This window comes from Dipteris shenzhenensis, chromosome 13 (genome assembly GCF_047967505.1).
Source record: "Dipteris shenzhenensis isolate YYH24624 ecotype China chromosome 13, Dip_SZ_1.0, whole genome shotgun sequence".
NCBI classification, from domain to species: Eukaryota; Viridiplantae; Streptophyta; class Polypodiopsida; order Gleicheniales; family Dipteridaceae; genus Dipteris; species Dipteris shenzhenensis.
In genome coordinates this window covers 54960914-54983995 of record NC_141608.1, presented here as the reverse complement: position 1 = coordinate 54983995, position 23082 = coordinate 54960914, and the positions used below count along the sequence as shown (strand labels likewise).

At 45.0% G+C, this 23082-nt stretch overlaps 1 protein-coding gene across 5 annotated transcripts in view; it reads right to left on the bottom strand.

Moving 5' to 3' along the window:
• LOC147895606 (uncharacterized) overlaps nt 1–22559 on the bottom strand; it is a 104438-nt gene extending 81879 nt beyond the window's left edge. For 3 of the 5 annotated variants that reach the window (XM_087383546.1, XM_087383545.1, XM_087383544.1), the window contains exon 1: nt 22318–22559. In XM_087383546.1, the coding sequence (XP_087239672.1) occupies nt 22318–22519 (202 nt within the window). In that variant the 5' untranslated portion in view covers nt 22520–22559. Of the gene's footprint in view, nt 1–21543; nt 21755–22317 lie in introns of all 5 variants that reach the window. The other 2 variants (XM_087383543.1, XM_087383542.1) reach the window with 1 other exon arrangement.
• Nucleotides 22560–23082: the final 523 nt, after the last annotated feature.

Genomic DNA, 23082 nt, shown 5'->3' with positions numbered 1-23082 from the left:
AATGCTTGAGGGACAGTCCTCTAGTCAGTACTCCATGAAAGATGGATATCTCATGAAAGCTGATTGCCTATGCATCACTCGAGGGTTAAGGCAGAAAATCATGGAAGAATGTCATGCACCACCCTATGCAAGACACAGAGGGATTGCCTCAACCACCCAAGCTTTGGAAAGATACTTCTTTTGGCCAAGAATGCGAAAAGATTTGTATTAGTTTGTCACAGAATGCCTAACTTGTCAAAAGGTCAAGTATATAGGCATAAGACACCTAGTCTTTTGATGCCACTCCCAGTACTAGAAGGCACTGTGGGAAAGTATAGCAATAGACTTCGTGTTTGATCTGCCAAGATTGAAAAACGGGAATGATGGGATATGGACTGTTATTGAGCGCTTTAGTAAGCAAGCTCATTTCATTCTAGATAAAAAGACAATTAAGGTAGATCATATGGTAAGGGTGTTTATTGCACAGATATTTAAGCACCATGGGATGCCTAAGTCCATTGTAAGTGACCGTGATCCCAAAATGACCAGCCTATTCTAGAGAGTTTTGTTTGACAACTTGGGGACGAAGTTGAATTCTTCTTCTTCATTTCATCCTCAAACAGATGGTCAAAGTGAGATAGCAAATTCCACTATATTGGATTTGCTTAAATGTTACATGGCTGAGCAAAAACTAAGTGGGAAAAGTATCTCCCATTGGTGGAGTCTGCCTATAATAATACAATGCCTAGCTCAACAAGAAAAGCTCCATTTGAGGTCATCTAAGGAAAAGTAATTTCACCCCCAATCCTTCGGACAAAGGATGAGATTTTTGCAGCTGATGAGTATGTCAGAGATCTCGAGACAGCTTTCAGCCAGGTACGGACAGCCATAGAGAGGTCTCAGTTAAAGCAAAAGGAAGCTGCAGATAAACATAGAAGGCAGCTTGACCTCAAAGTTGGAGAGTGGGTACTTCTAAGGTTTGAGAAGACAAGGCTCCGCAAGATGAAGGGTAAAGAAAAGGCGTATGCTAAACTATTCCCCGGGTACTATGGGCCATTCAAAGTCATACATGAGATAAATCCAGTATCCTTCCGATTGGAGTTGCTAGATTGCTGGAGGATTCACAATGCCTTTCATGTGAGTCTTCTCAAGAAGTACCAGGACCAAAACCAATGGAACCAGTTCTGGAAGACCCACCAGTGGTGGAAGATTTAGAGGAGATCCTCCAACCAAAACAAATTGTGTACCATACTGTACATAAGGGCCCCCAAGGCACGAAATTTTACAGATACCTTGTAAAATTTTAGAACTATTCGGCATTACATGCCAAGTGGATGGATGCAGACATGTTGTCTGACCATCTAGAGATCTTGGACATCTATAAGGAAGCTTGTTGAGGACAACAGATTAGAAGCCGAGGGGATGTCACCACTTATAATTAATCATTGGATTAATAAAGTTGATCAAAGTTTGATTTGAATCAATGCATTATTTAATGGTCAAAGATGGGCAGATTCCAGTCAGGGACTTGACTCAGGATTAGAGACCCAGGTAGTTGTTAATTAAGAATTTAATTAATCAACCAAAGATTTTGTGAAAGGACTTAGTCAAAGCACTGACTTTGTCCTAAAGGAACTTGGAGGAATCCAAGTGAAGGGGAATCGGACCCCAGTGGATTAAGTCCAAGGAACCAGATTATATTAAACGAGACTACCGGCCCAGTGGATTGGCAGTAGCAATTCCAAAAACTCGGGAGAATACGGGAACCGGCCCAAGGGTTAGACTAGGTGATGGTGCTTAAAGAGTTGGCATGAGAATAACAAAATGCATGTAGCGACGTGTGTCAACCTCTCTGGTGTTCATGTATTAATAGGTGAAGAGCTCTGTGGAGTTCAGAACAAGGAGGCTTTTGACAAAATACATAGTGGTTGTGACATGGATGCTCATGGAGTAAATGCATCTAATGACATGTGTCGAGCTCGGTCGTGTTTAGAACTAAGAATTTTAACAAATTGTATGCCATTATTGCACAAGTGTGGCAATCATTATGCCCAAAAAAAATCCGACACGAGTGCACACCCGTCTTAAGTTCAAAATCTCACCCACCAACACGTAACGTTGTAGTCTCAAAAGTGCCCTCAAGATAGTTGTGTGATTGGCTTCGGTCACCTGAGAACCCAGTATTGACTTCGGTCAAGAGACATTGATCTTGGTCAAAGGGATTTGACCTTGTTCAATGGAATTGGAATGACCCACCAGTATATGTTTATGTTGTGTGCACGCATGTGGGCAATGGGGAGTTCCCTGGGATGTGAGCTGAGTTCTCTTGGAACATGCTGGTTTTTTTTAAAGCCAGCTTGTTTCTCTTTTCCCATTATCAGTGCCTATGGGATTGCTGATTTGTAGGATTGTATTGTGAGGCATCAATAGATGTCGGAGAAATGAACACATCTTGTTTTGAAAGTATACTTATTTTCAAAGGTGGAACTAGATCATCTTTCACATCTCCATTCTCAAACTGCTCTTGTTCACCTCTCTTGTTTGACCTCCGTGTATGTCACATTGATGTGAGAGCTTTGGCGTGGGCAAGGCAACGTCATCATCTTCCTAAGCAATGTCACGGGCTGGAGGCTAGAGCAACTCCAGAATAGCCACAAGCAAACAATAGCCAGATTTTCATTGTCTACAAGCCAACTACACACAACCACTCTCCTTAACATAAAACTTCCAAATACCAAATATACTAGAAAAATGTTATTGATGGCTTGATGATTTGGAAAAGGAATGAGGAGTGCAATGGGGACGAAGATCAGTGGACAAATTTGCTCGAGGTATCTAAGATAATTATTGGTGTAAACAAAAGATTTGCATGTGCTACTACTACATTAAAGTATGTTTTATGAAATGTGGAGTCCCTCTTCTTTGTATGAACAAGCAATGGTTGAGCCATAGAAGAGGGTTAAATGTTCGACAATAGATGAATTTAGTCTCTTTCATAGAATGAAATTGTTACTTTTGGTTGAGGTCTAACCAACATAAAGGTGGCGTGGTCCATTACTAAGAGCTTCTCAATTCAGATAAGCACTGCAAATTGGAAGTAAGACCAAGCCTTTGGGAGATAGTAGACACAAGTGATGCTTGTCCAAGGATGCAACATAAATCATGCAATGATGATTTAATTGCGCCTTTTTCCATGCCTTACTTATTGAGCTTACATTGGCGTGTTGAGACTAAAATGAAATAATAAGTTTGGACTATGGTTTGATTAGCCTTCTCCCTTCAGTGCTAGCCTTCATTATGGCTGAGTCTGACCAGAACCTCCGTAGCTTTGTCAAAAACTCAGTATGTAGACTTTTGTATGAATGTATGCTCGTGTGTGTGTGTTAGAGCATATATTGATACAGAGTTCTACACCCACTACTGGGCGCTAATGACGTTAGTGGGGATGTCATGGTAACTAGTCCCTACTATGCATGATGGAGTTGATGGTTTATAATTGATTTGATGACTACCATGAAGTTATAAATTGCACTTCTTGTTTAAAATTTTTAATTTTCATGTGATGAGTTTGGGCATGTTCCTGAATTCATCTAGGGATATATTTTTGCCGTATTAGCGGACATTCAAATTTCCATTTGTGAAATTTTCGCCCAAGTTACGCATAAACTGTGTCTGCAAATTTTCAACAATATACTATATAGGGATACTAGTTGCATCTATCCCATCAACATATGCATTCTATTTTAGATTTTTATTTCTTCAACTACCCCTGTTGTTGTTTGCATTAGCATGCATTAGTGTAGACTTCTCTGTCCACCATTAGAGGCATAAACTGTGCTTTACAACTTGGTAATTGTCTACACCTTTCTCAATATTGTAGGAACGTATGCACAATTTGATCTGTCCAGAAATTGTCTTTGTTTATGTTCTAACATGATAGATCAAGGAACCACCTATGCTACTCTCAAGCAAAATTTTCTTTTTTCTTTCTTTTTGGTGCAGCTACCCTTCTGTATTCGTTAATTCATATAGTAATGCTCCCTTCAGCAATTTCATGTAGTATTTACGGCTTTAGCTGATTTATAGGGGCGATACCCAAATCGCGTCTTTTGATCTCCAAAATGCTAATTCTTGGTTGCTCTCTAAAATTTGTGGCTTGCAATTACCTCTTGTCTCTTATGGAACTCATTTTGTCTCCTCTTTCAGTCTGAGATCCAACTTTACTATATAAGGCATACTTGCACAAACTGCTTGTCGACATGGACTATTCCGTTCTCGCTTACATTGGCTTAAATTCCCCAGCGTATTCAACAAACTGTTGTAGGCAGAAGTCAAGAAAAAAAAATGTGAACTTGATATGCCTATGGATTCGAAGCCTGTAGCTCTTTTCCAAAAAGTTCTCAATTTAGTTTTGTTCTTTTATGAATATCTCAATCTTGACATCATGGGTGCCACTCTATTAGTTTCTATGCAGCAAGAGTAACGTGATTATCAAAGAGATGATTCCACATGCCAATTACAGACGACATCATCTTCAGCTGCGTACACAATCGCATATGCTGACAATTATCCCAAACGTCACAAATTTGTGAACTTGCCTTATCTAATGGGAAAATCCGTTAAAACCAACAATGACGAGGTTATTTGCCCCAAGTCGAATCCATCTTTGCTCTGTACCAATTTCATATGTCGTCTGTGAGGATTATCAACGATTCTCTTTAGAGGGTGGAATTCAATAGCTCCGTAAACATTAACATGGGGAGTTCACATAGGAGTGAATAGGGGTGACCTGGAGGTGAACAGGGGTGACCTAGGAGTGAACATGGGTGACAGAGAGGTCAACATGGGGAGTTGACATAGGAGTGAACAGGAGTTGACATAGGAGTGAACAGGGGTGACCTGGGAGTGAACATGGGTGACAGAGAAGTGAACATGGGGAATTGACATAGGAGTGAACAGGGGTGACCTGGAGGTAAACAGGGGTGACCTAGGAGTGAACAGGGGTGACAGAGAGGTCAACATGGGGAGTTGACATAGGAGTGAACAGGAGTTGACATAGGAGTGAACAGGGGTGACCTGGGAGTGAACATGGGTGACAGAGAGGTGAACATGGGGAGTTGACATAGGAGTGAACAGGGGTGACCTGGGAGTGAACATGGGTGACCTAGGAGTGAACATGGGTGACAGAGAGGTGAACATGGGGAGTTGACATAGGAGTGAACAGGGGTGACCTGGAGGTGAACATGGGTGACAGAGAGGTGAACATGGGGAGTTGACAGAGGAGTGAACAGGGGTGACCTAGAGGTGAACAGGGGTGACCTAGAGGTGAACAAGGGTGACCTGGAGGTGAACATGGGTGACCTAGGAGTGAACATGGGTGACAGAGAGGTGAACATGGGGAGTTGACATAGGAGTGAACAGGGGTGACCTGGAGGTGAACAGGGGTGACCTAGGAGTGAACAAGGGTGACCTGGAGGTGAACATGGGTGACCTAGGAGTGAACATGGGTGACAGAGAGGTGAACATGGGGAGTTGACATAGGAGTGAACAGGGGTGACCTGGAGGTGAACAGGGGTGACCTGGAGGTGAACATGGGTGACAGAGAGGTGAACCTGAGTGACAGAGAGGTGAAGAAGGATTAAGGAGGAGGGTGTGTCAGAGAAGGCAAGGGCTATCTCCGTCTTGCCAGAGAAGGAAAACTCAGTTTTTTATTGGTCTCTCACCAAAGAGTGCAACGGGGTAGAGAGTAGAAGCTTGACAGGGTTAGGAAAGGGAATACATTGTTGTGGTTTGAATAAATAGAAATTCAACTAATAGGAATGGAAATCCTTATCCAAAGAGAGAGTCAATGTGGATGATACTTCTTTACCCGTGAGCCATTTACACGTGCTGGTAACTTCTTGCCCGCCAAGGTGGCCAAATAAACCCCTCCACTGGGAATAATCCTTGTGATAAAGAAGGGCCCTGTCCAACCACTGACAAATTTGGGTTTATGCTTCAGGAACTTACTGGAATATAACAAGACTAAGCTGCCAACTTGGAATTCCCTCTTCCTGAGATTTCTGTCATGCCATGCCTTCTGCCTTCTTTGCCAGACTTCCTGAGCCAGGATCGCTTCACGACGATGTTCATCCAAGGCTTCAAGATCCCATAATCTCTCAAGTGTGCATGCCTCCAAGTCATCATCCATCTCTGCCATGACCCTAGTGGTCTTCATGTGGAACTCATAGGGCATAACCGCCTCCAAGCCGTAAACTAGCTGGAAGGGTGAATATCCAGTGCTAGCCTTGTATGCGGTTCTGTAAGCAAAAAGAGCAGCTGGTAGTAGAATATCCCAATCTGCCAAGGAATGAAGGCATAACCGAGCCACAATATGAGACATGGTCTGATTGGAGCTCTCGGCCAAACCATTGGCTCGAGGGTAGTATGAACTAGAGGTCTTGTGAACAATTTGCAGTTGGGTGATGAGGTCAGCGATGACATCATTGAGAAAGTGGGTACCTCTGTCACTCATCAATTCCACAGGACATCCAAACCTAGAAATGATTTGATCATACAAGAATGAGGCCACAACTTGAGCAGTGCAGGTCTTCGCGGCCTTAGCCTCCACCCATTTAGTGCCATAATCAGTAGCAATCAGAGCATACTTGTTCCCTCTTCGAGTTGCAGGAGAGATGGGTCCAACAAAATCCAATCCCCATCTATAGAAGGGGGGTACAGGGCTGGATGGCTGAAGGGGAAGGTACTCCCGTCGGGTAGGCTTCGGCCCCCCTCTTTGACATGAGTCACAGTGGCGCACATAAGCATAGCAGTCTTGGAATAGCTTTGGCCACCACAACCCAGAGCGCATTATCTTTCTAGCAGTGGCCTCTGGTGCCATATGACCTCCCCCCATTCCTGAGTGAGCCTCCTGAAGGATGTCTTGTGTTTCATGAGGGAGCACACACCTCCTCAAAATGTGGTCCTTCCCCAACTTGTACAGCTGACCCGCGATCAGTTTGAAAGGAGCAGCCTGAAGAATCTGCCTCCGCTTTTGTGCTGGAGTTAACCCTTTGGAGAACTCCCCTGTAGACAACAATTGTACAATGTTTGCATACCATGGGGGAAAGCTATCCACAGCAAACAGGCAGTCATCTTTTGGTACTGTGGCGTCGACACGGAAGAGGCCCGCATCTGGAAGGTCATCATCAACTCCTATGGCTGCTTCACCTGAAGAGATCCTTGACAAGTGGTCTGCTGGTTGATGTAATCGGCCTGCTCTCACTAGGATGTCAAAGTCAAACTCTTGAAATAGAAGAATCCACCTACTCACTCTCCCCCCAAGCGTTGGTTTGTTCAGTAAGTACTTGAGAGCTTGATGATCAGTAATGATGATAAACTTACTACCCAAGAGATAGTGCCGATACTTTGTCATGGCATAGACCATGCCCAAGCCTTCGCGTTCAGTGGTGCTATAGTTTCTTTCTGCTCCATTGAGTTGTCTGCTTGCAAAGTACACAGGTAGGTCGAGTTTGTGCTCTTCATCTGGTTGGGCCAATATCGCCCCAATGGCCAGCCCACTTGCATCTACATGCACATGAAAAATGACATCCCATTGAGGTTGCCGCAAGATGGGTGCCTTTACTAGACGATCCTTGAGGTTGTCAAACGCCAGTTGTTGAGGTGCCGACCAGTTGAAGGACTGCTCCTGCCGAAGGAGTTCCGTCAACGCCACCGCTATGTCGGCATAGGACCTGATGAATCTTCTATAATAACCCACATGTCCCAAAAAAGACTTGACTTCTCTAGGTGTGCGAGGAATAGGCAAGGTCAATATCACTTCCACCTTTGCTGGGTCCGTGGTCATTCCCTTAGCTGAGACGATGTGGCCAAGGAGGACCCCTCGCAAGGCGAGGAAGAAGCATTTGTCCGGATTCAAGCACAACCTAGCTTCTCTGCACTTATCAAAAACCCACCTCAACTTACTCATGTGATCAGTCTGAATAGCAGGTTCGAGGTGAGAAGCATTCTTACCATTGAACACAGAGAAGTCATCCAAGAATACCTCAAGGAACTTTCCGATGTTCTCTTGGAAGAGTTTGGTGACAAGACGTTGAAACGTGGCCGGTGCATTGCATAGACCAAAAGGCATCATCCGGTAAGCATAAGTTCCCCATTGGGTCACGAAGGTAGTCTTTAACTGATCTTGCTCTCGCACCCGAGCCTGGTTATACCCACTGTATCCATCCATGAAGGAGTAGAGAGCATGACCAGCTACGGTTTCTAGCACCCTGTTAGTGAAGGGGAGAGGAAACCTATCCCGACGTGTGGCGGTATTCAAACTCCTATAGTCGACACAAACTCGGAGTTTTCCAGTCTCTCTTTTGGGTACCACTACGATGCCACTAAGCCATTCGGAGTAGTCAACAGGGTAGATCAACCCTGCTTGCTCCATCTTTTGAATATCAGCATGGACAGCCTTGCCATAGTTAGGATTCATGCGATATGGTCCCCTGATCACCGGCTCTGCTTCCGGATATAGATCGACGCGATGTTCCATGAACTCAGTGGGTACTCCCTTTAAATCCTTATATGACCAGGCAAAGACATCAACATACTCTTGAAAAAAATCAGACAATGCAGCAAGAGATAGTCATGTTCCCAGACCCAACTGGCTACCTTAAGATGTCGCGGTTGGTCTTCTGTCCCTATGTTCAGATACCTCCAATCCCTGGCATGGTCAACCTGAGGTATGCTTCCTGATGCGGAGTTGTTCGGTTCTTCTACTCCCACTGCTGGGTGCGCAGGAGAATCATCTAGAGAAAAATTCCCCACTACTTCCATCCAAGAGCTCGGATAGGACGGTTGGGTGTGTTCTGGAAATGGTTGAAATGTAGAGGCAACAGTTGGGCCCATTCTCTTCTTTCCTTTTTGTGCTTGCTTGAGCATTCCTCTATATGGTAGTCCAACCACCTCGTATGTAGTGTCATGAACCTCCTGTGTCACTGGGGAGTCAGCTTCTGACATATATAAGTCGAGTAGAACAAGGTCCGTGACATCTTCTTCTCCCTGTATGCTGTGGGCTTGCCTCGAAGGTCTGAAGTTCCAGACTCCAGTGTGAATGTGGACGGCTCCTTCAAATTGTCCGGCCTCTTGACCCCTCCTAGGTTGGTCAGATTGCATAATGGATTCAATAACCCTTCCAAGAGTCATTTCCGGTACCTCCTGCCTTTGAGTGACATCAGTAAGTAGGTGATCATCCTCTTCTTCTGCAGATCCATGAGTGTATTCTCCAATACCATCATTGTGCTCAGCCAGCCTATGATCTATGTGGTCATCTTCTTCTTCCATAGATTCATAAGTGTTCTCTTCAGGTCCATCATTATGCTCCGCTCGCTCATCATCTTCTTGCATAGGATCCTCTTCCTCCTCTGTTGTGACCCCATGGTCATTTTCTTGGTGTGAGGCATCCATGTCGTGTGCATCCATTGCTTCCATTGCTGCTTCATGGTCTTGTCTTTGAGTCACCCTGGTGGCCTCCCCACCACTTGGTCTGGTACTTGCGGACATCATTCGCTGATACATGTGGGGATTATTAAGAAGGCCAAAAGGCATCCGTTCATACATGAGATCAGCCAAACCAGGTGGGGAAGAGGCTTCCTGGCTCACCTCTTGCGCATTCTGTGAAGTACCAAAATGGGCTTCAGGATCCTCTTCTGGACACAACTCCACCATGTTGATGGCTAAGGATCCCAGGGCCCCCATCCAATCCAAGATGACAGCTTCTTCCTCATCTGGTCTAGCATGTTCCAACAAGTACGTCAAGCTCTCACCAACATCTCGTGCCGCTGTTACATCGGTTTCACCTTGGAAGGGTGAGTCCTCCACATAGGCCAACTCTTCTTCCTGTAGGGGCCAATCCCCAAGTGCCCATCCCCAAGTGCCCATCGCTCCTCTTCCACCCCTTCTTCTTCTTCAAAATCCTCTTCCCCAAGTTCCACAGGTCGGTGGCGGGCCCTTCCAGTAACCATGTCTATTTCTAAGGATGTGGATCCCAAAGGTAGTCGAACTTCATCACTTGACCAATCTTGAATGGCCTTTGCTGAGCGTAACCATGGTCTACCAAGAAGTAGAGGATAAGTCTGCTCACCCTCTGTCATATTAAGTACAACAAAATTGGACAGGAATGTAACTCCCCCAATCTTCATGTGAACACCTTTTACAGCCCCCATAGGCTTCACCTTGCGTTGATCCGCCATGCGTACTTGGAAATGTACGTCAGTTGTCAATTTCAAACCCAGTTGTTGAAGAGTACCTCTCGGCATGATGTTTACTGCTGCCCCACCATCCAAGAAAACATCTTTCAGCTCCACCCCATTGATCTCCACTGCGAGCTTGGGACTTTGTTCACATGTGAGGGCAGCATAGGCTGAGCAATTGTCTAGTGTTACTCCATCTTGAACTGTTACTGTCTCTGGTGTGGGTCCGCCCTGAACAAATCCCCTTTGGCGCCCTCCTGGCATGCGATTCAAAAATGCAATAGTCTGATGCTTGATATGTGGAGACAATTGACAGAGTTGTCGTAAGGTGATATTGGGCCTAAAATCCATCAAGTCATCCATCAAAGAATAGGGCTGGACAGTAGCAGCAACCTTTTGTGCCTTCATCCGCCGAGCTTCTGGCCGAGGGTCGAAGCTTACGCGAGGGAGAGGAGGTGCCTCTGGATTCTCAGTCAATATTTCCTGTGGTGACTCTCCCATCACCCATTTCCCCTTTTCTTTGGCACTACTAGGCTTCACCCCTTTTTCCTTCTCTTGCTTCATTGTGCTTCCTGAGTGGAAGGTGGATGGGCCTGCCTGCGACTCTTCACGTTTTTGCCCTGAAGTTATCACTTCTGTTGCAAACCTCACTATTTTGGACTTGCGGGAAGGAAACTGAGGTGTGACGCCTTCATCTTCAGAACTAGATTGAAGATCTTTGGTGACACTCCTGATCACCTCCTGATACCTTGAAGGCATAGATTGCTCACTTGGAGCTGAGGTAGTTTTAGAGCTATTGATAGGTCTTGATGGCTGTGGGGCCCTTCGGGTCCTTTCTAATCCAGTTACAGGAGAGGACAAGGGTGATGTAGTCTTGTGCCCACTGTCCACCTTGGAGGAAGGAGGTGGGGATGCTCTTCTAGTGACTGAGCTGGTATTAGTTGGTGATGAGGCCTCCGATATTGATGTTGAATCATCCTTACTACTGTCACCCTTCATTTGTGACCTAGTCACAGCTCCCAACACTGCACCAATCAAATGGGGTTTGTCACCCTCCCCCGCCACTACTAGGTCAACCATGTTGACTTGCGATGTTAATTCCCTTCTGCCATTGGGACAATCTCTGGTATAGTGGTCATTTGTGTTGCACTGTGTACAAGAGGGTCCCCCGAATGGTTGTGTACAATCATCTTGGTAATGGCCGTACTCGCCACATCTATAGCACATGATGGGCCTGCGAAAGTTGGTACCTCTGCCTCCACGTCCACCTCGGAACCCACCCCGTCGACCGCGAATATAAGGGGGTCCATAACCATCCCCTGACATAGGTGGTTGATACTGTGCATAGTAGGGCGGAGGGTAGAAGTATGGAGCCCCAAATTCACTAGGAGTAGGAGCTTGGAGCAAAGGAGAATTAGGAGGATTAGGAAGTAGTGGAGGTGGAATGATTGGGTGGGTGGGTGGTTCAGGTGCCTTCACAGGGGCTGAAGCTAGGGGTACTGGCCCTGAAGTGGTCGGTGCAGCTCTGTTGATTGTAGCCACCAGTGGTTCCCCAATTGGATACTCCGGCAGAAGCTTCCTCAACCCCTTAAGATACCTACACTCGGAGGCATCATGTCCATGAATTTCACAAAATGTGCAAAAGGAGGTTGGGGTGGGTACCTTACGCTTCGATGGACATTCCCAGTAGCCATGGCCAGAACCCTTGCAGTCGGTGCACCAGAGACCACTTCTTATCTGAGCTTCAAAGGATGACGGTCCATCCACTTTTGTTCTGTCTTTCAGACCTTCTTTGATTTCTTCTAATTCCTTCTTGAGTTGCTGCCATGCCTGTGAGCCCTCTTCTCTCGGAAGTTGGGCGGTCTGAGCGGGTGTTGAGGCGAAACTTAACTGGGACCGTTCCATCTTCACCGCTTCCCTCAGAATATCTTGTAGTGAGGCATGCTCAGGAAGTTTGTCAACCAGCCTTATAGCAATGGTGGAGGGTAAAGCCGTCAAAAACCACCCCTTCATGACGGCGTCATTGGGTGGCACCGACATCTTTGCCGCCAAGACCCTCATCCTTGTGTACATCTCAGAGATGCTCTCTCCAGGCTTCATGGTGTCAGTGGATAACTCTTGGACAATCATGTGTTCGATTTTTCCAACTTGAAAGTGCGTAAGAATTCCTCCCTTAGGTCTGTCCACGTCTGGAAGTGGTCCGGAGGAAATTGACTGTACCATACATCCGCGGCATCCTCCAATGACGAGGGAAAGATGTGAAGGAACGCATGCTCATTCTCCACACCTTTAGCTCTACATGCTGTGAGGAACTTCCTCACATGAGCTTCCGCATCCTCATGGAGGTGGCCTTTGAACTTTTGAGTCTTCACGTGGACCTTGTTCAGTAGCTCGAGAAGTCTAGCTCTGTCTGGAGGACTGAGAACGGCCATCCCCACCCGAGAGGTTGGAGAGGATGCAAGAGTTGGAGGGAGTCCCGTTTGGGCTGTAATGAGTGTTGGCGCTCCCGAGGAGGAGACCACCCCGACAACTCCTCCTGTGGAGGACCACAATGGAGAAGTCACTACTGATGTAGTCATAGAGGAAGTGTACCCAGATGGTAGGGCGTAAGTGGGGGGTCTCGGTGTTGCAGAGGGAAAGGGTGAGAACATGGAAGATGTGGGGGTGAAAGAGGATGGGAGAGCATTTGGGAAAGAGAGGGACGGAGTTGAAGTCATGGATGAGTAAGCAGAAGGGAAGGAAGAAGGTGGTGGAAAAGGCAACACCGGTGTGGATGGAAAGGGAGATGAAACCATCATGGCAGGTAAAGGCATGGCCGGAGCAAAAGTACCCCCCAATGGAATAGATGTAGAAGAAGGATTAGCTAGGAGCCCGGAGCTATGCATAACAGATGAGGTAGCAGCTTGTCCACAAGAGGTTGAGGCGGGAGCAGATGGAGTCACCACTCCGGTAGAAGAGGTGGTTGATGAAGACATCGTTGCAGGAGGAGGAGAGGGGCTGCCTTGACCTTGATGAGTCCCTGAGGAGTCCTCGTCCTTAGTACCCTCTTCTTTCACCTGTTCTCCGCTTTGCACTTCTTCTTCTCCGGAGTCCGGATCTGACCACCAGGGTTCCTGTTGGTCCAAGTCAATGAGAGTGTCGATGTACTTGCTCTGGCTACTGCTCCAATGGGCTCACTTTGTGCTCGAGTTGAGGACTTCGCAAACTTACGTCGCACGTAATGCTTCTTGTACCTAGTTTGGTCTGCCGGAAGTCTTTTCTCCACTCTCCTCAAGTACCTCCGAGTTCTCTCACTAGCTCCTTCAAATGTTTCAGAACTACTCGGCATAAGACCTCTCTCTAGGACCCTAGATCACCACTTCACTCGTGCTACTCAACACCAGCAGTGTCCCACCGTGATCGCCATAAACTGTCTGAGGGGGGGGGGTTTCCTAACACTTCCGGAAGTATTACCGGAGGCCTAGGGCCACTGGTGCGAGAAGCGAGTAAGACGTGCCATAAGTGTCACTGGTGGTACGTAGGTGAGTGCTTGTCGATGGTGTCAACTATGTGCAAGCGGTAGATGGTGTCAACTATGTGCAAGCGGTACAAGTGCTGAAGTGATGTGAGCAAGAAGAAGACCAAAGCGGAACAACATCATGAAAGCCATCCCTCGACATGAACAGCAAGGAACTTCAACCACATGACACAGGTCCGTTGTACCAGGTGAAGGGAGAGGAGGGGAGGAGAACACAACGAAAAGAGATTTTAGAGTAGCGAGCAGAGATGGGAAGTAGCATAACTCATTAGAAAGCAAGATGACTGATACACTCCCCGAAGATACACACGAGGCGAGCTCTTGACTCTAGCCTCTCACTCCTTCACTCCCGCCTCTCGCCCCTGCCAGAATGTCCTCTCCCCTTTCCCTTTCCCCCTCTTCACCTTCTCCTCCTCTGCTCCACCCCCCGCTGCCAATCTCCTCTCCTTCTTCCTATTGGATGTCTTCTTGCACCCTTAGCCATCCTTAGCCATTCCACCGTTTGTGGCCCGCTCTGTCCTTGATGGCTTCCGCAACACTCCAGCCTGTCCTGGGTCAGTGAATCCCGTGCTCCATGTGTTCTCCTGCGCTCCTGACACTAGTTGGTTGAGAGGGTTGGTGCACCACCTATGCCTCTTAACTGTTGGACTCCTTCCCATGTGCACCAACAGGTGTATCCCGCGTACCATTGCGCCAATACTTCCCTCTGATTGACTTTGACCATGGTGAGTCGAGGTTGAGGTTTGGCACTCTTCAGTCATGTATTGCTTCCGTCGTGTATCACACGCCTTGAGGATTGCCATCGGACAGATGCGGGTCTCGTCACATCAACTTGAGATTGAGGCAGGGCGAGCAACAGGGATCCCTAGAGAGAGACGACTCTGTAGACTATGCACCACAGGGATGATCGAGACAAAGGAGCACTTCTTATGTTTTTTGCCCAATCTACTACGAGATACGTGGACGATACCATTGACTCTTCCTAGAGGACTCTGGTTTTGGTCCACTCACATGACTGATCCATTTCTATGACCAAGTTTGCGTTGGTCTTTATCTCCTAGAGATGAGGAGACACAGAGACATGCTCATACGACAAACGAGACAGCAGCAGCGAGAGACCATAGCAGATTAGATAGATAGGAGACAGCGACATGTTACTGACTTCTTCACACTTGAGATTGTACTGGGTCACTCTGACTCAGCTGATGAGGTGATCTCTGAGCTCCATGCCGATTGGAGACGACATCACAAGCCTGCTGCCTACACTATCCGAGCTCGCCTGATCCCCTCCCTTTTTGGAGAGCATCGCTCTAGCCATGGTGTCACTGCTGATATGTCTCTCCAAATCCGCCATACACATAGACCTCGTCCACCCCCACGTCATAGCTCTACTCGATAGCTATTGATACAGGAAATCCTCTCTACTCATCAAGCTACTTTGGCACCCGATCGACACGATACATCCTAATGATATCTTGTATATTGCTCTCTGTACCCACGCAAACAGTAGATGCTTATGGTACTGCTCTCTTATTGTTACCCCTTTTTTAAAAAATTTTCAGTTTCAGCCCCATGTAGCTTGTATGAGATCTCTTGTCGCGCTCTTTGTCGCATAGCCCCGCGAGGGCTTTTGACGACGTTAATACATCATGGAGGAGGCTAGACACACGAGACAGAGAGTCTATTGCTGTTTTGTGGACTTCCACAAGGCATTTGACACAATACCACGCGCCCGACTCATCAGAGAACTCCAGGATTTGGGTTATGGACAGGAGGTTATAAGGGCTGTGGTGGCTTTATATGAGAGGGTGACAAGACGTGTCCGCATTGGTTCCAATTGGTTTAGGACATGGTTGGCCCCCCCTAAGCTTCCAGTGAAGCTCGAGTTTTACCGCACACCTTGTCTCCAGATCTTACCAGAGGGATTCATCATTCCGCCAGGATACATACAACTACATTTCCCTCATGCACTTTGGATTTCTCTTGGTCAGTTCAGGGTCTCCTCACATCGACTACGCATCGAGAGCAGACGAGCAGAGGGCATTCCACGAGAGAGTCGCATTTGTACCTTTTGTGATCTACACGAGATTGAGTCCAAGGAGCATTTCACTACCATATGCCTCATCTACTATGCCATCCGAGGTCAATACCACTGCCTCTTCCGCGACGGGTTTGGACCTCTTACTTGGCTCCAACAGATGCTCTGTCTAGGAGACCTCAAGTGCATAATGTCACTATTGCCTATCATCAAGACTTACAAGATATGCAGTCCCAATATGCAAAGGATCCAAACTTTGGGGAAATTTTCCAGCAAATGCTTGAGGGACAGTCCTCTAGTCAGTACTCCATGAAAGATGGATATCTCATGAAAGCTGATTGCCTATGCATCACCCGAGGGTTAAGGCAGAAAATCATGGAAGAATGTCATGCACCACCCTATGCAAGACACAGAGGGATTGCCTCAACCACCCAAGCTTTGGAAAGATACTTCTTTTGGCCAAGAATGCGAAAAGATTTGTATTAGTTTGTCACAGAATGCCTAACTTGTCAAAAGGTCAAGTATATAGGCATAAGACACCTAGTCTTTTGATGCCACTCCCAGTACTAGAAGGCACTGTGGGAAAGTATAGCAATGGACTTCGTGTTTGATCTGCCAAGATTGAAAAACGGGAATGATGGGATATGGACTGTTATTGAGCGCTTTAGTAAGCAAGCTCATTTCATTCTAGATAAAAAGACAATTAAGGTAGATCATATGGTAAGGGTGTTTATTGCACAGATATTTCAGCACCATGGGATGCCTAAGTCCATTGTAAGTGACCGTGATCCCAAAATGACCAGCCTATTCTAGAGAGTTTTGTTTGACAACTTGGGGACGAAGTTGAATTCTTCTTCTTCATTTCATCCTCAAACAGATGGTCAAAGTGAGATAGCAAATTCCACTATATTGGATTTGCTTAAATGTTACGTGGCTGAGCAAAAACTAAGTGGGAAAAGTATCTCCCATTGGTGGAGTTTGCCTATAATAATACAATGCCTAGCTCCACAAGAAAAGCTCCATTTGAGGTCATCTAAGGAAAAGTAATTTTACCCCCAATCCTTCGGACAAAGGATGAGATTTTTGCAGCTGATGAGTATGTCAGAGATCTCGAGACAGCTTTCAGCTAGGTACGGACAGCCATAGAGAGGTCTCAGTTAAAGCAAAAGGAAGCTGCAGATAAACATAGAAGGCAGCTTGACCTCAAAGTTGGAGAGTGGGTACTTCTAAGGTTTGAGAAGACAAGGCTCCGCAAGATGGAAGGGTAAAGAAAAGGCGTATGCTAAACTATTCCCCGGGTACTATGGGCCATTCAAAGTCATACATGAGATAAATCCAGTATCCTTCTGATTGGAGTTGCTAGATCGCTGGAGGATTCACAATGCCTTTCATGTGAGTCTTCTCAAGAAGTACCAGGACCAAAACCAATGGAACCAGTTTTGGAAGACCCACCAGTGGTGGAAGATTTGGAGGAGATCGTCCAACCAAAACAAATTGTGTACCATACTGTACATAAGGGCCCCCAAGGCACGAAATTTTACAGATACCTTGTAAAATTTTAGAACTATTCGGCATTACATGCCAAGTGGATGGATGCAGACATGTTGTCTGACCATCTAGAGATCTTGGACATCTATAAGGAAGCTTGTTGAGGACAACAGATTAGAAGCCGAGGGGATGTCACCACTTATAATTAATCATTGGATTAATAAAGTTGATCAAAGTTTGATTTGAATCAATGCATTATTTAATGGTCAAAGATGGGCAGATTCCAGTCAGGGACTTGACTCAGGATTAGAGACCCAGGTAGTTGTTAATTAAGAATTTAATTAATCAACCAAAGATTTTGTGAAAGGACTTAGTCAAAGCACTGACTTTGTCCTAAAGGAACTTGGAGGAATCCAAGTGAAGGGGAATCGGACCCCAGTGGATTAAGTCCAAGGAACCAGATTATATTAAACGAGACTACCGGCCCAGTGGATTGGCAGTAGCAATTCCAAAAACTCGGGAGAATACGGGAACCGGCCCAAGGGTTAGACTAGGTGATGGTGCTTAAAGAGTTGGCATGAGAATAACAAAATGCATGTAGCGACGTGTGTCAACCTCTCTGGTGTTCATGTATTAATAGGTGAAGAGCTCTGTGGAGTTCAGAACAAGGAGGCTTTTGACAAAATACATAGTGGTTGTGACATGGATGCTCATCGAGTAAATGCATCTAATGACATGTGTCGAGCTCGGTCGTGTTTAGAACTAAGAATTTTAACAAATTGTATGCCATTATTGCACAAGTGTGGCAATCATTACGCCCAAAAAAAATCCGACACGAGTGCACACCCATCTTAAGTTCAAAATCTCACCCACCAACACGTAACGTTGTAGTCTCAAAAGTGCCCTCAAGATAGTTGTGTGATTGGCTTCGGTCACCTGAGAACCCAGTATTGACTTCGGTCAAGAGACATTGATCTTGGTCAAAGGGATTTGACCTTGTTCAATGGAATTGGAATGACCCACCAGTATATGTTTATGTTGTGTGCACGCATGTGGGCAATGGGGAGTTCCCTGGGATGTGAGCTGAGTTCTCTTGAAACATGCTGGTTTTTTTTAAAGCCAGCTTGTTTCTCATTTCCCATTATCAATGCCTATGGGATTGCTGATTTGTAGGATTGTATTGTGAAGCATCAATAGATGTCGGAGAAATGAACACATCTTGTTTTGAAAGTATACTTATTTTCAAAGGTGGAACTAGATCATCTTTCACATCTCCATTCTCAAACTGCTCTTGTTCACCGCTCTTGTTTGACCTCCGTGTATGTCACATTGATGTGAGAGCTTTGGCGTGGGCAAGGCAACATCATCATCTTCCTAAGCAATGTCACGGGCTGGAGGCTAGAGCAACTCCAGAATAGCCACAAGCAAACAATAGCCAGATTTTCATTGTCTACAAGCCAACTACACACAACCACTCTCCTTAACATAAAACTTCCAAATACCAAATATACTAGAAAAATGTTATTGATGGCTTGATGATTTGGAAAAGGAATGAGGAGTGCAATGGGGACGAAGATCAGTGGACAAATTTGCTCGAGGTATCTAAGATAATTATTGGTGTAAACAAAAGATTTGCATGTGCTACTACTACATTAAAGTATGTTTTATGAAATGTGCAGTCCCTCTTCTTTGTATGAACAAGCAATGGTTGAGCCATAGAAGAGGGTTAAATGTTCGACAATAGATGAATTTAGTCTCTTTCATAGAATGAAATTGTTACTTTTGGTTGAGGTCTAACCAACATAAAGGTGGTGTGGTCCATTACTAAGAGCTTCTCAATTCAGATAAGCACTACAAATTGGAAGTAAGACCAAGCCTTTGGGAGATAGTAGACACAAGTGATGCTTGTCCAAGGATGCAACATAAATCATGCAATGATGATTTAATTGCGCCTTTTTCCATGCCTTACTTATTGAGCTTACATTGGCGTGTTGAGACTAAAATGAAATAATAAGTTTGGACTATGGTTTGATTAGCCTTCTCCCTTCAGTGCTAGCCTTCATTATGGCTGAGTCTGACCAGAACCTCCGTAGCTTTGTCAAAAACTCAGTATGTAGACTTTTGTATGAATGTATGCTCGTGTGTGTGTGTTAGAGCATATATTGATACAGAGTTCTACACCCACTACTGGGCGCTAATGACGTTAGTGGGGATGTCATGGTAACTAGTCCCTACTATGCATGATGGAGTTGATGGTTTATAATTGATTTGATGACTACCATGAAGTTATAAATTGCACTTCTTGTTTAAAATTTTTAATTTTCATGTGATGAGTTTGGGCATGTTCTTGAATTCATCTAGGGATATATTTTTGCCGTATTAGCGGACATTCAAATTTCCATTTGTGAAATTTTCGCCCAAGTTACGCATAAACTGTGTCTGCAAATTTTCAACAATATACTATATAGGGATACTAGTTGCATCTATCCCATCAACATATGCATTCTATTTTAGATTTTTATTTCTTCAACTACCCCTGTTGTTGTTTGCATTAGCATGCATTAGTGTAGACTTCTCTGTCCACCATTAGAGGCATAAACTGTGCTTTACAACTTGGTAATTGTCTACACCTTTCTCAATATTGTAGGAACGTATGCACAATTTGATCTGTCCAGAAATTGTCTTTGTTTATGTTCTAACATGATAGATCAAGGAACCACCTATGCTACTCTCAAGCAAAATTTTCTTTTTTCTTTCTTTTTGGTGCAGCTACCCTTCTGTATTCGTTAATTCATATAGTAATGCTCCCTTCAGCAATTTCATGTAGTATTTACGGCTTTAGCTGATTTATAGGGGCGATACCCAAATCGCGTCTTTTGATCTCCAAAATGCTAATTCTTGGTTGCTCTCTAAAATTTGTGGCTTGCAATTACCTCTTGTCTCTTATGGAACTCATTTTGTCTCCTCTTTCAGTCTGAGATCCAACTGTACTATATAAGGCATACTTGCACAAACTGCTTGTCGACATGGACTATTCCGTTCTCGCTTACATTGGCTTAAATTCCCCAGCGTATTCAACAAACTGTTGTAGGCAGAAGTCAAGAAAAAAAAATGTGAACTTGATATGCCTATGGATCTGAAGCCTGTAGCTCTTTTCCAAAAAGTTCTCAATTTAGTTTTGTTCTTTTATGAATATCTCAATCTTGACATCATGGGTGCCACTCTATTGATTTCTATGCAGCAAGAGTAACGTGATTATCAAACAGATGATTCCACATGCCAATTACAGACGACATCATCTTCAGCTGCGTACACAATCGCATATGCTGACAATTATCCCAAACGTCACAAATTTGTGAACTTGCCTTATCTAATGGGAAAATCCGTTAAAACCAACAATGACGAGGTTATTTGCCCCAAGTCGAATCCATCTTTGCTTTGTACCAATTTCATATGTCGTCTGTGAGGATTATCAATGATTCTCTTTAGAGGGTGGAATTCAATAGCTCCGTAAACATTCCGTCTTCAGTCAACATATCTGGCCGGAAATCACATCGCAGACCCCATACACCACTGAATTTATTTCTTTTTGGCTAATCGGCAGATTGGAACAGCCGTACCCAAAACTATGTCGTGCAACTGCGGGCATATCAGGATCCTTTTCTCTCTTGCAGAATCGGGATCGTTTGCACTTTTGTGTTCTTACGCATCACAATAGTTCCTTCTCATAGGGAATACATGCATAAGGATCTTTCTTACTCTTCCCTGATCGACACAGGCAACCTGAAAAGAAGATCCCCAGAGCAAGCAAAAGAGAAAGAAATAACTCTAAATGCAAGCAAAGCTGCAACTGAACTGAGATCTTATCAAGGCCAATATTCAAGCAAATGGGTGGTTGAATGCCTCCACAAGGTGCAATGAAGAGTGCAAGGGAAAGGGGAGGAAAGCCAAGGATGGCTGAGGGAGAGGGGAACATAGAGAAGAAAGAAGAGGGAGAAGAGGAAAGGTATAGAGAAAGGGGTAGGAGATAGAGGTAGAGAGAGAACTGAAAAGGCGTAGAGGGAGAACTTTGTATCAATATATACTCTCAGACACACAAGCGCACAAGAGCATACATTCATACAAAGTGGATTGTAACTAGACTTTCTTATGTTTCTAGGTCTCATAGGTCATTTTGGCCTTTTGTAGATGTTACTAAATCATTTTCTCTCTCTCTCTCTCTCTCTCTCTATATATATATATATATATATAAAAGAAAATTTACATGTGCAGAGAAAATTTACATGTGCAGGGTCAAACTCTGCAAAGACATGATACAAATGAATGTCCATTGGCTTGAAGGATGAATATTCAGCCCGTATCTTGTCCAGCATCCTGACCATCTCAATCTCACTAGCTCCACATCTCGGCCCGATACACCTCATGCCCCTCTGGAACTCCAAGATGATACAAGACCACAACTGCTTGCAAGCTGTTTCAATCGCTTCCCTGGCACTGTCACTGGACTAAAAGGCGAAGGCCCTAAGTTCTCAACGCTCCAATCTTCCTGCTTCCAGGTTCAGCCTCCCGTGCTGCCCAGGCGACCTGTTCCAGGCCCAGTTGGTCCTGATTTCAGCTCCTTGCTCCTGGTCCTCGGTTGTCCTGGTTCTTGCCTCCTGCAGGCCAAGATCTACAGATCAAAGTTCATGGTTGGCATGCCCTGTAAGTGGCAATAGGTGCAGCTCGTTTTTTTTATAATCCAAACTAATTCGCATATACAGGGTCTTATGAGATCTGCCGTATGTAACGTCAGTTATGTGCATGTTGTGTGTGAAAAAACTACTCTGTGATCTATGCCTCCGAGAATTAAGAGTAATCATGCGTGACCTTTGGCTTTGACTTGCATAGGCAGGATTCACTCCTATGCTTATTCCACACGTTTCCGGACCAGGATTCATGAAGCGATGTTCAATATGATCTAATTTTGGCATGCGTATGATGTTTATGGACGGTGGCCTGGATGATTCTCGTCGCTCGTCTGTTCTTTTTCAAGCACAATCCATGTTACGAAAACTTACCAGAAAAGTTAAAGGTATCGATAAGGGCCATAAACGGAGGCCACTGGTCTTCTTTCTTTTCTTCCTCGTGCTGCTGCTCCAAGCTCATCACGCACATGAAGTAGAAGGACCAGAGGCTCCCATGCTGAGTGGGTGGCCGGGTCTTGTAAGGAAGGAATGCGTTATCAGTGCCGGTCATCCTCAGTGATCTCAAGACAACCATCTCTCTCTCTCTCGCGCGCGCGCTTCCTACTCGCCTGCAAAAATGGCGTGAGTTAACATCCACCTCGTTTTTTTAGCCTTGGTCGTCGGATGGGTGTGAAGTCTGAACATTTGTGAAACATGCCTTACATTTAAGGTGTAGTGAAGTATTTTCTTTTTATGTGAGATTTAAGTCCCCATACATATTTAAGCTTTGGCCCATCTTTATTCACTTTCACTTGCTCTTTTCCTTCCCTTGAAATTTATATAATATTTATGGACGTTTGTTAAAAGCATGGCCATAGTGCTTTAGCCACCTTAGTGTTAAAGAAATGAAAATAACTTCTCTGATTGTTGTCATTCTAGATGCCACACATGGCATTATGCATGGCCATAGTGGTTTTAAGAAACAAAAATAATTTTTGTGATTTTTCAGGGCTCTCATCACTAATTTTTGCTAGACACCCGCACGTTGATATCATTGCCAAATTGTGTTGGATTCCGATTCTAGCTTGATTCGTTAAGGAAAAGAGGCAGTAATGGACATGAATTTTTGGGTGATGGACCATGCTCCTTTCTTCGATC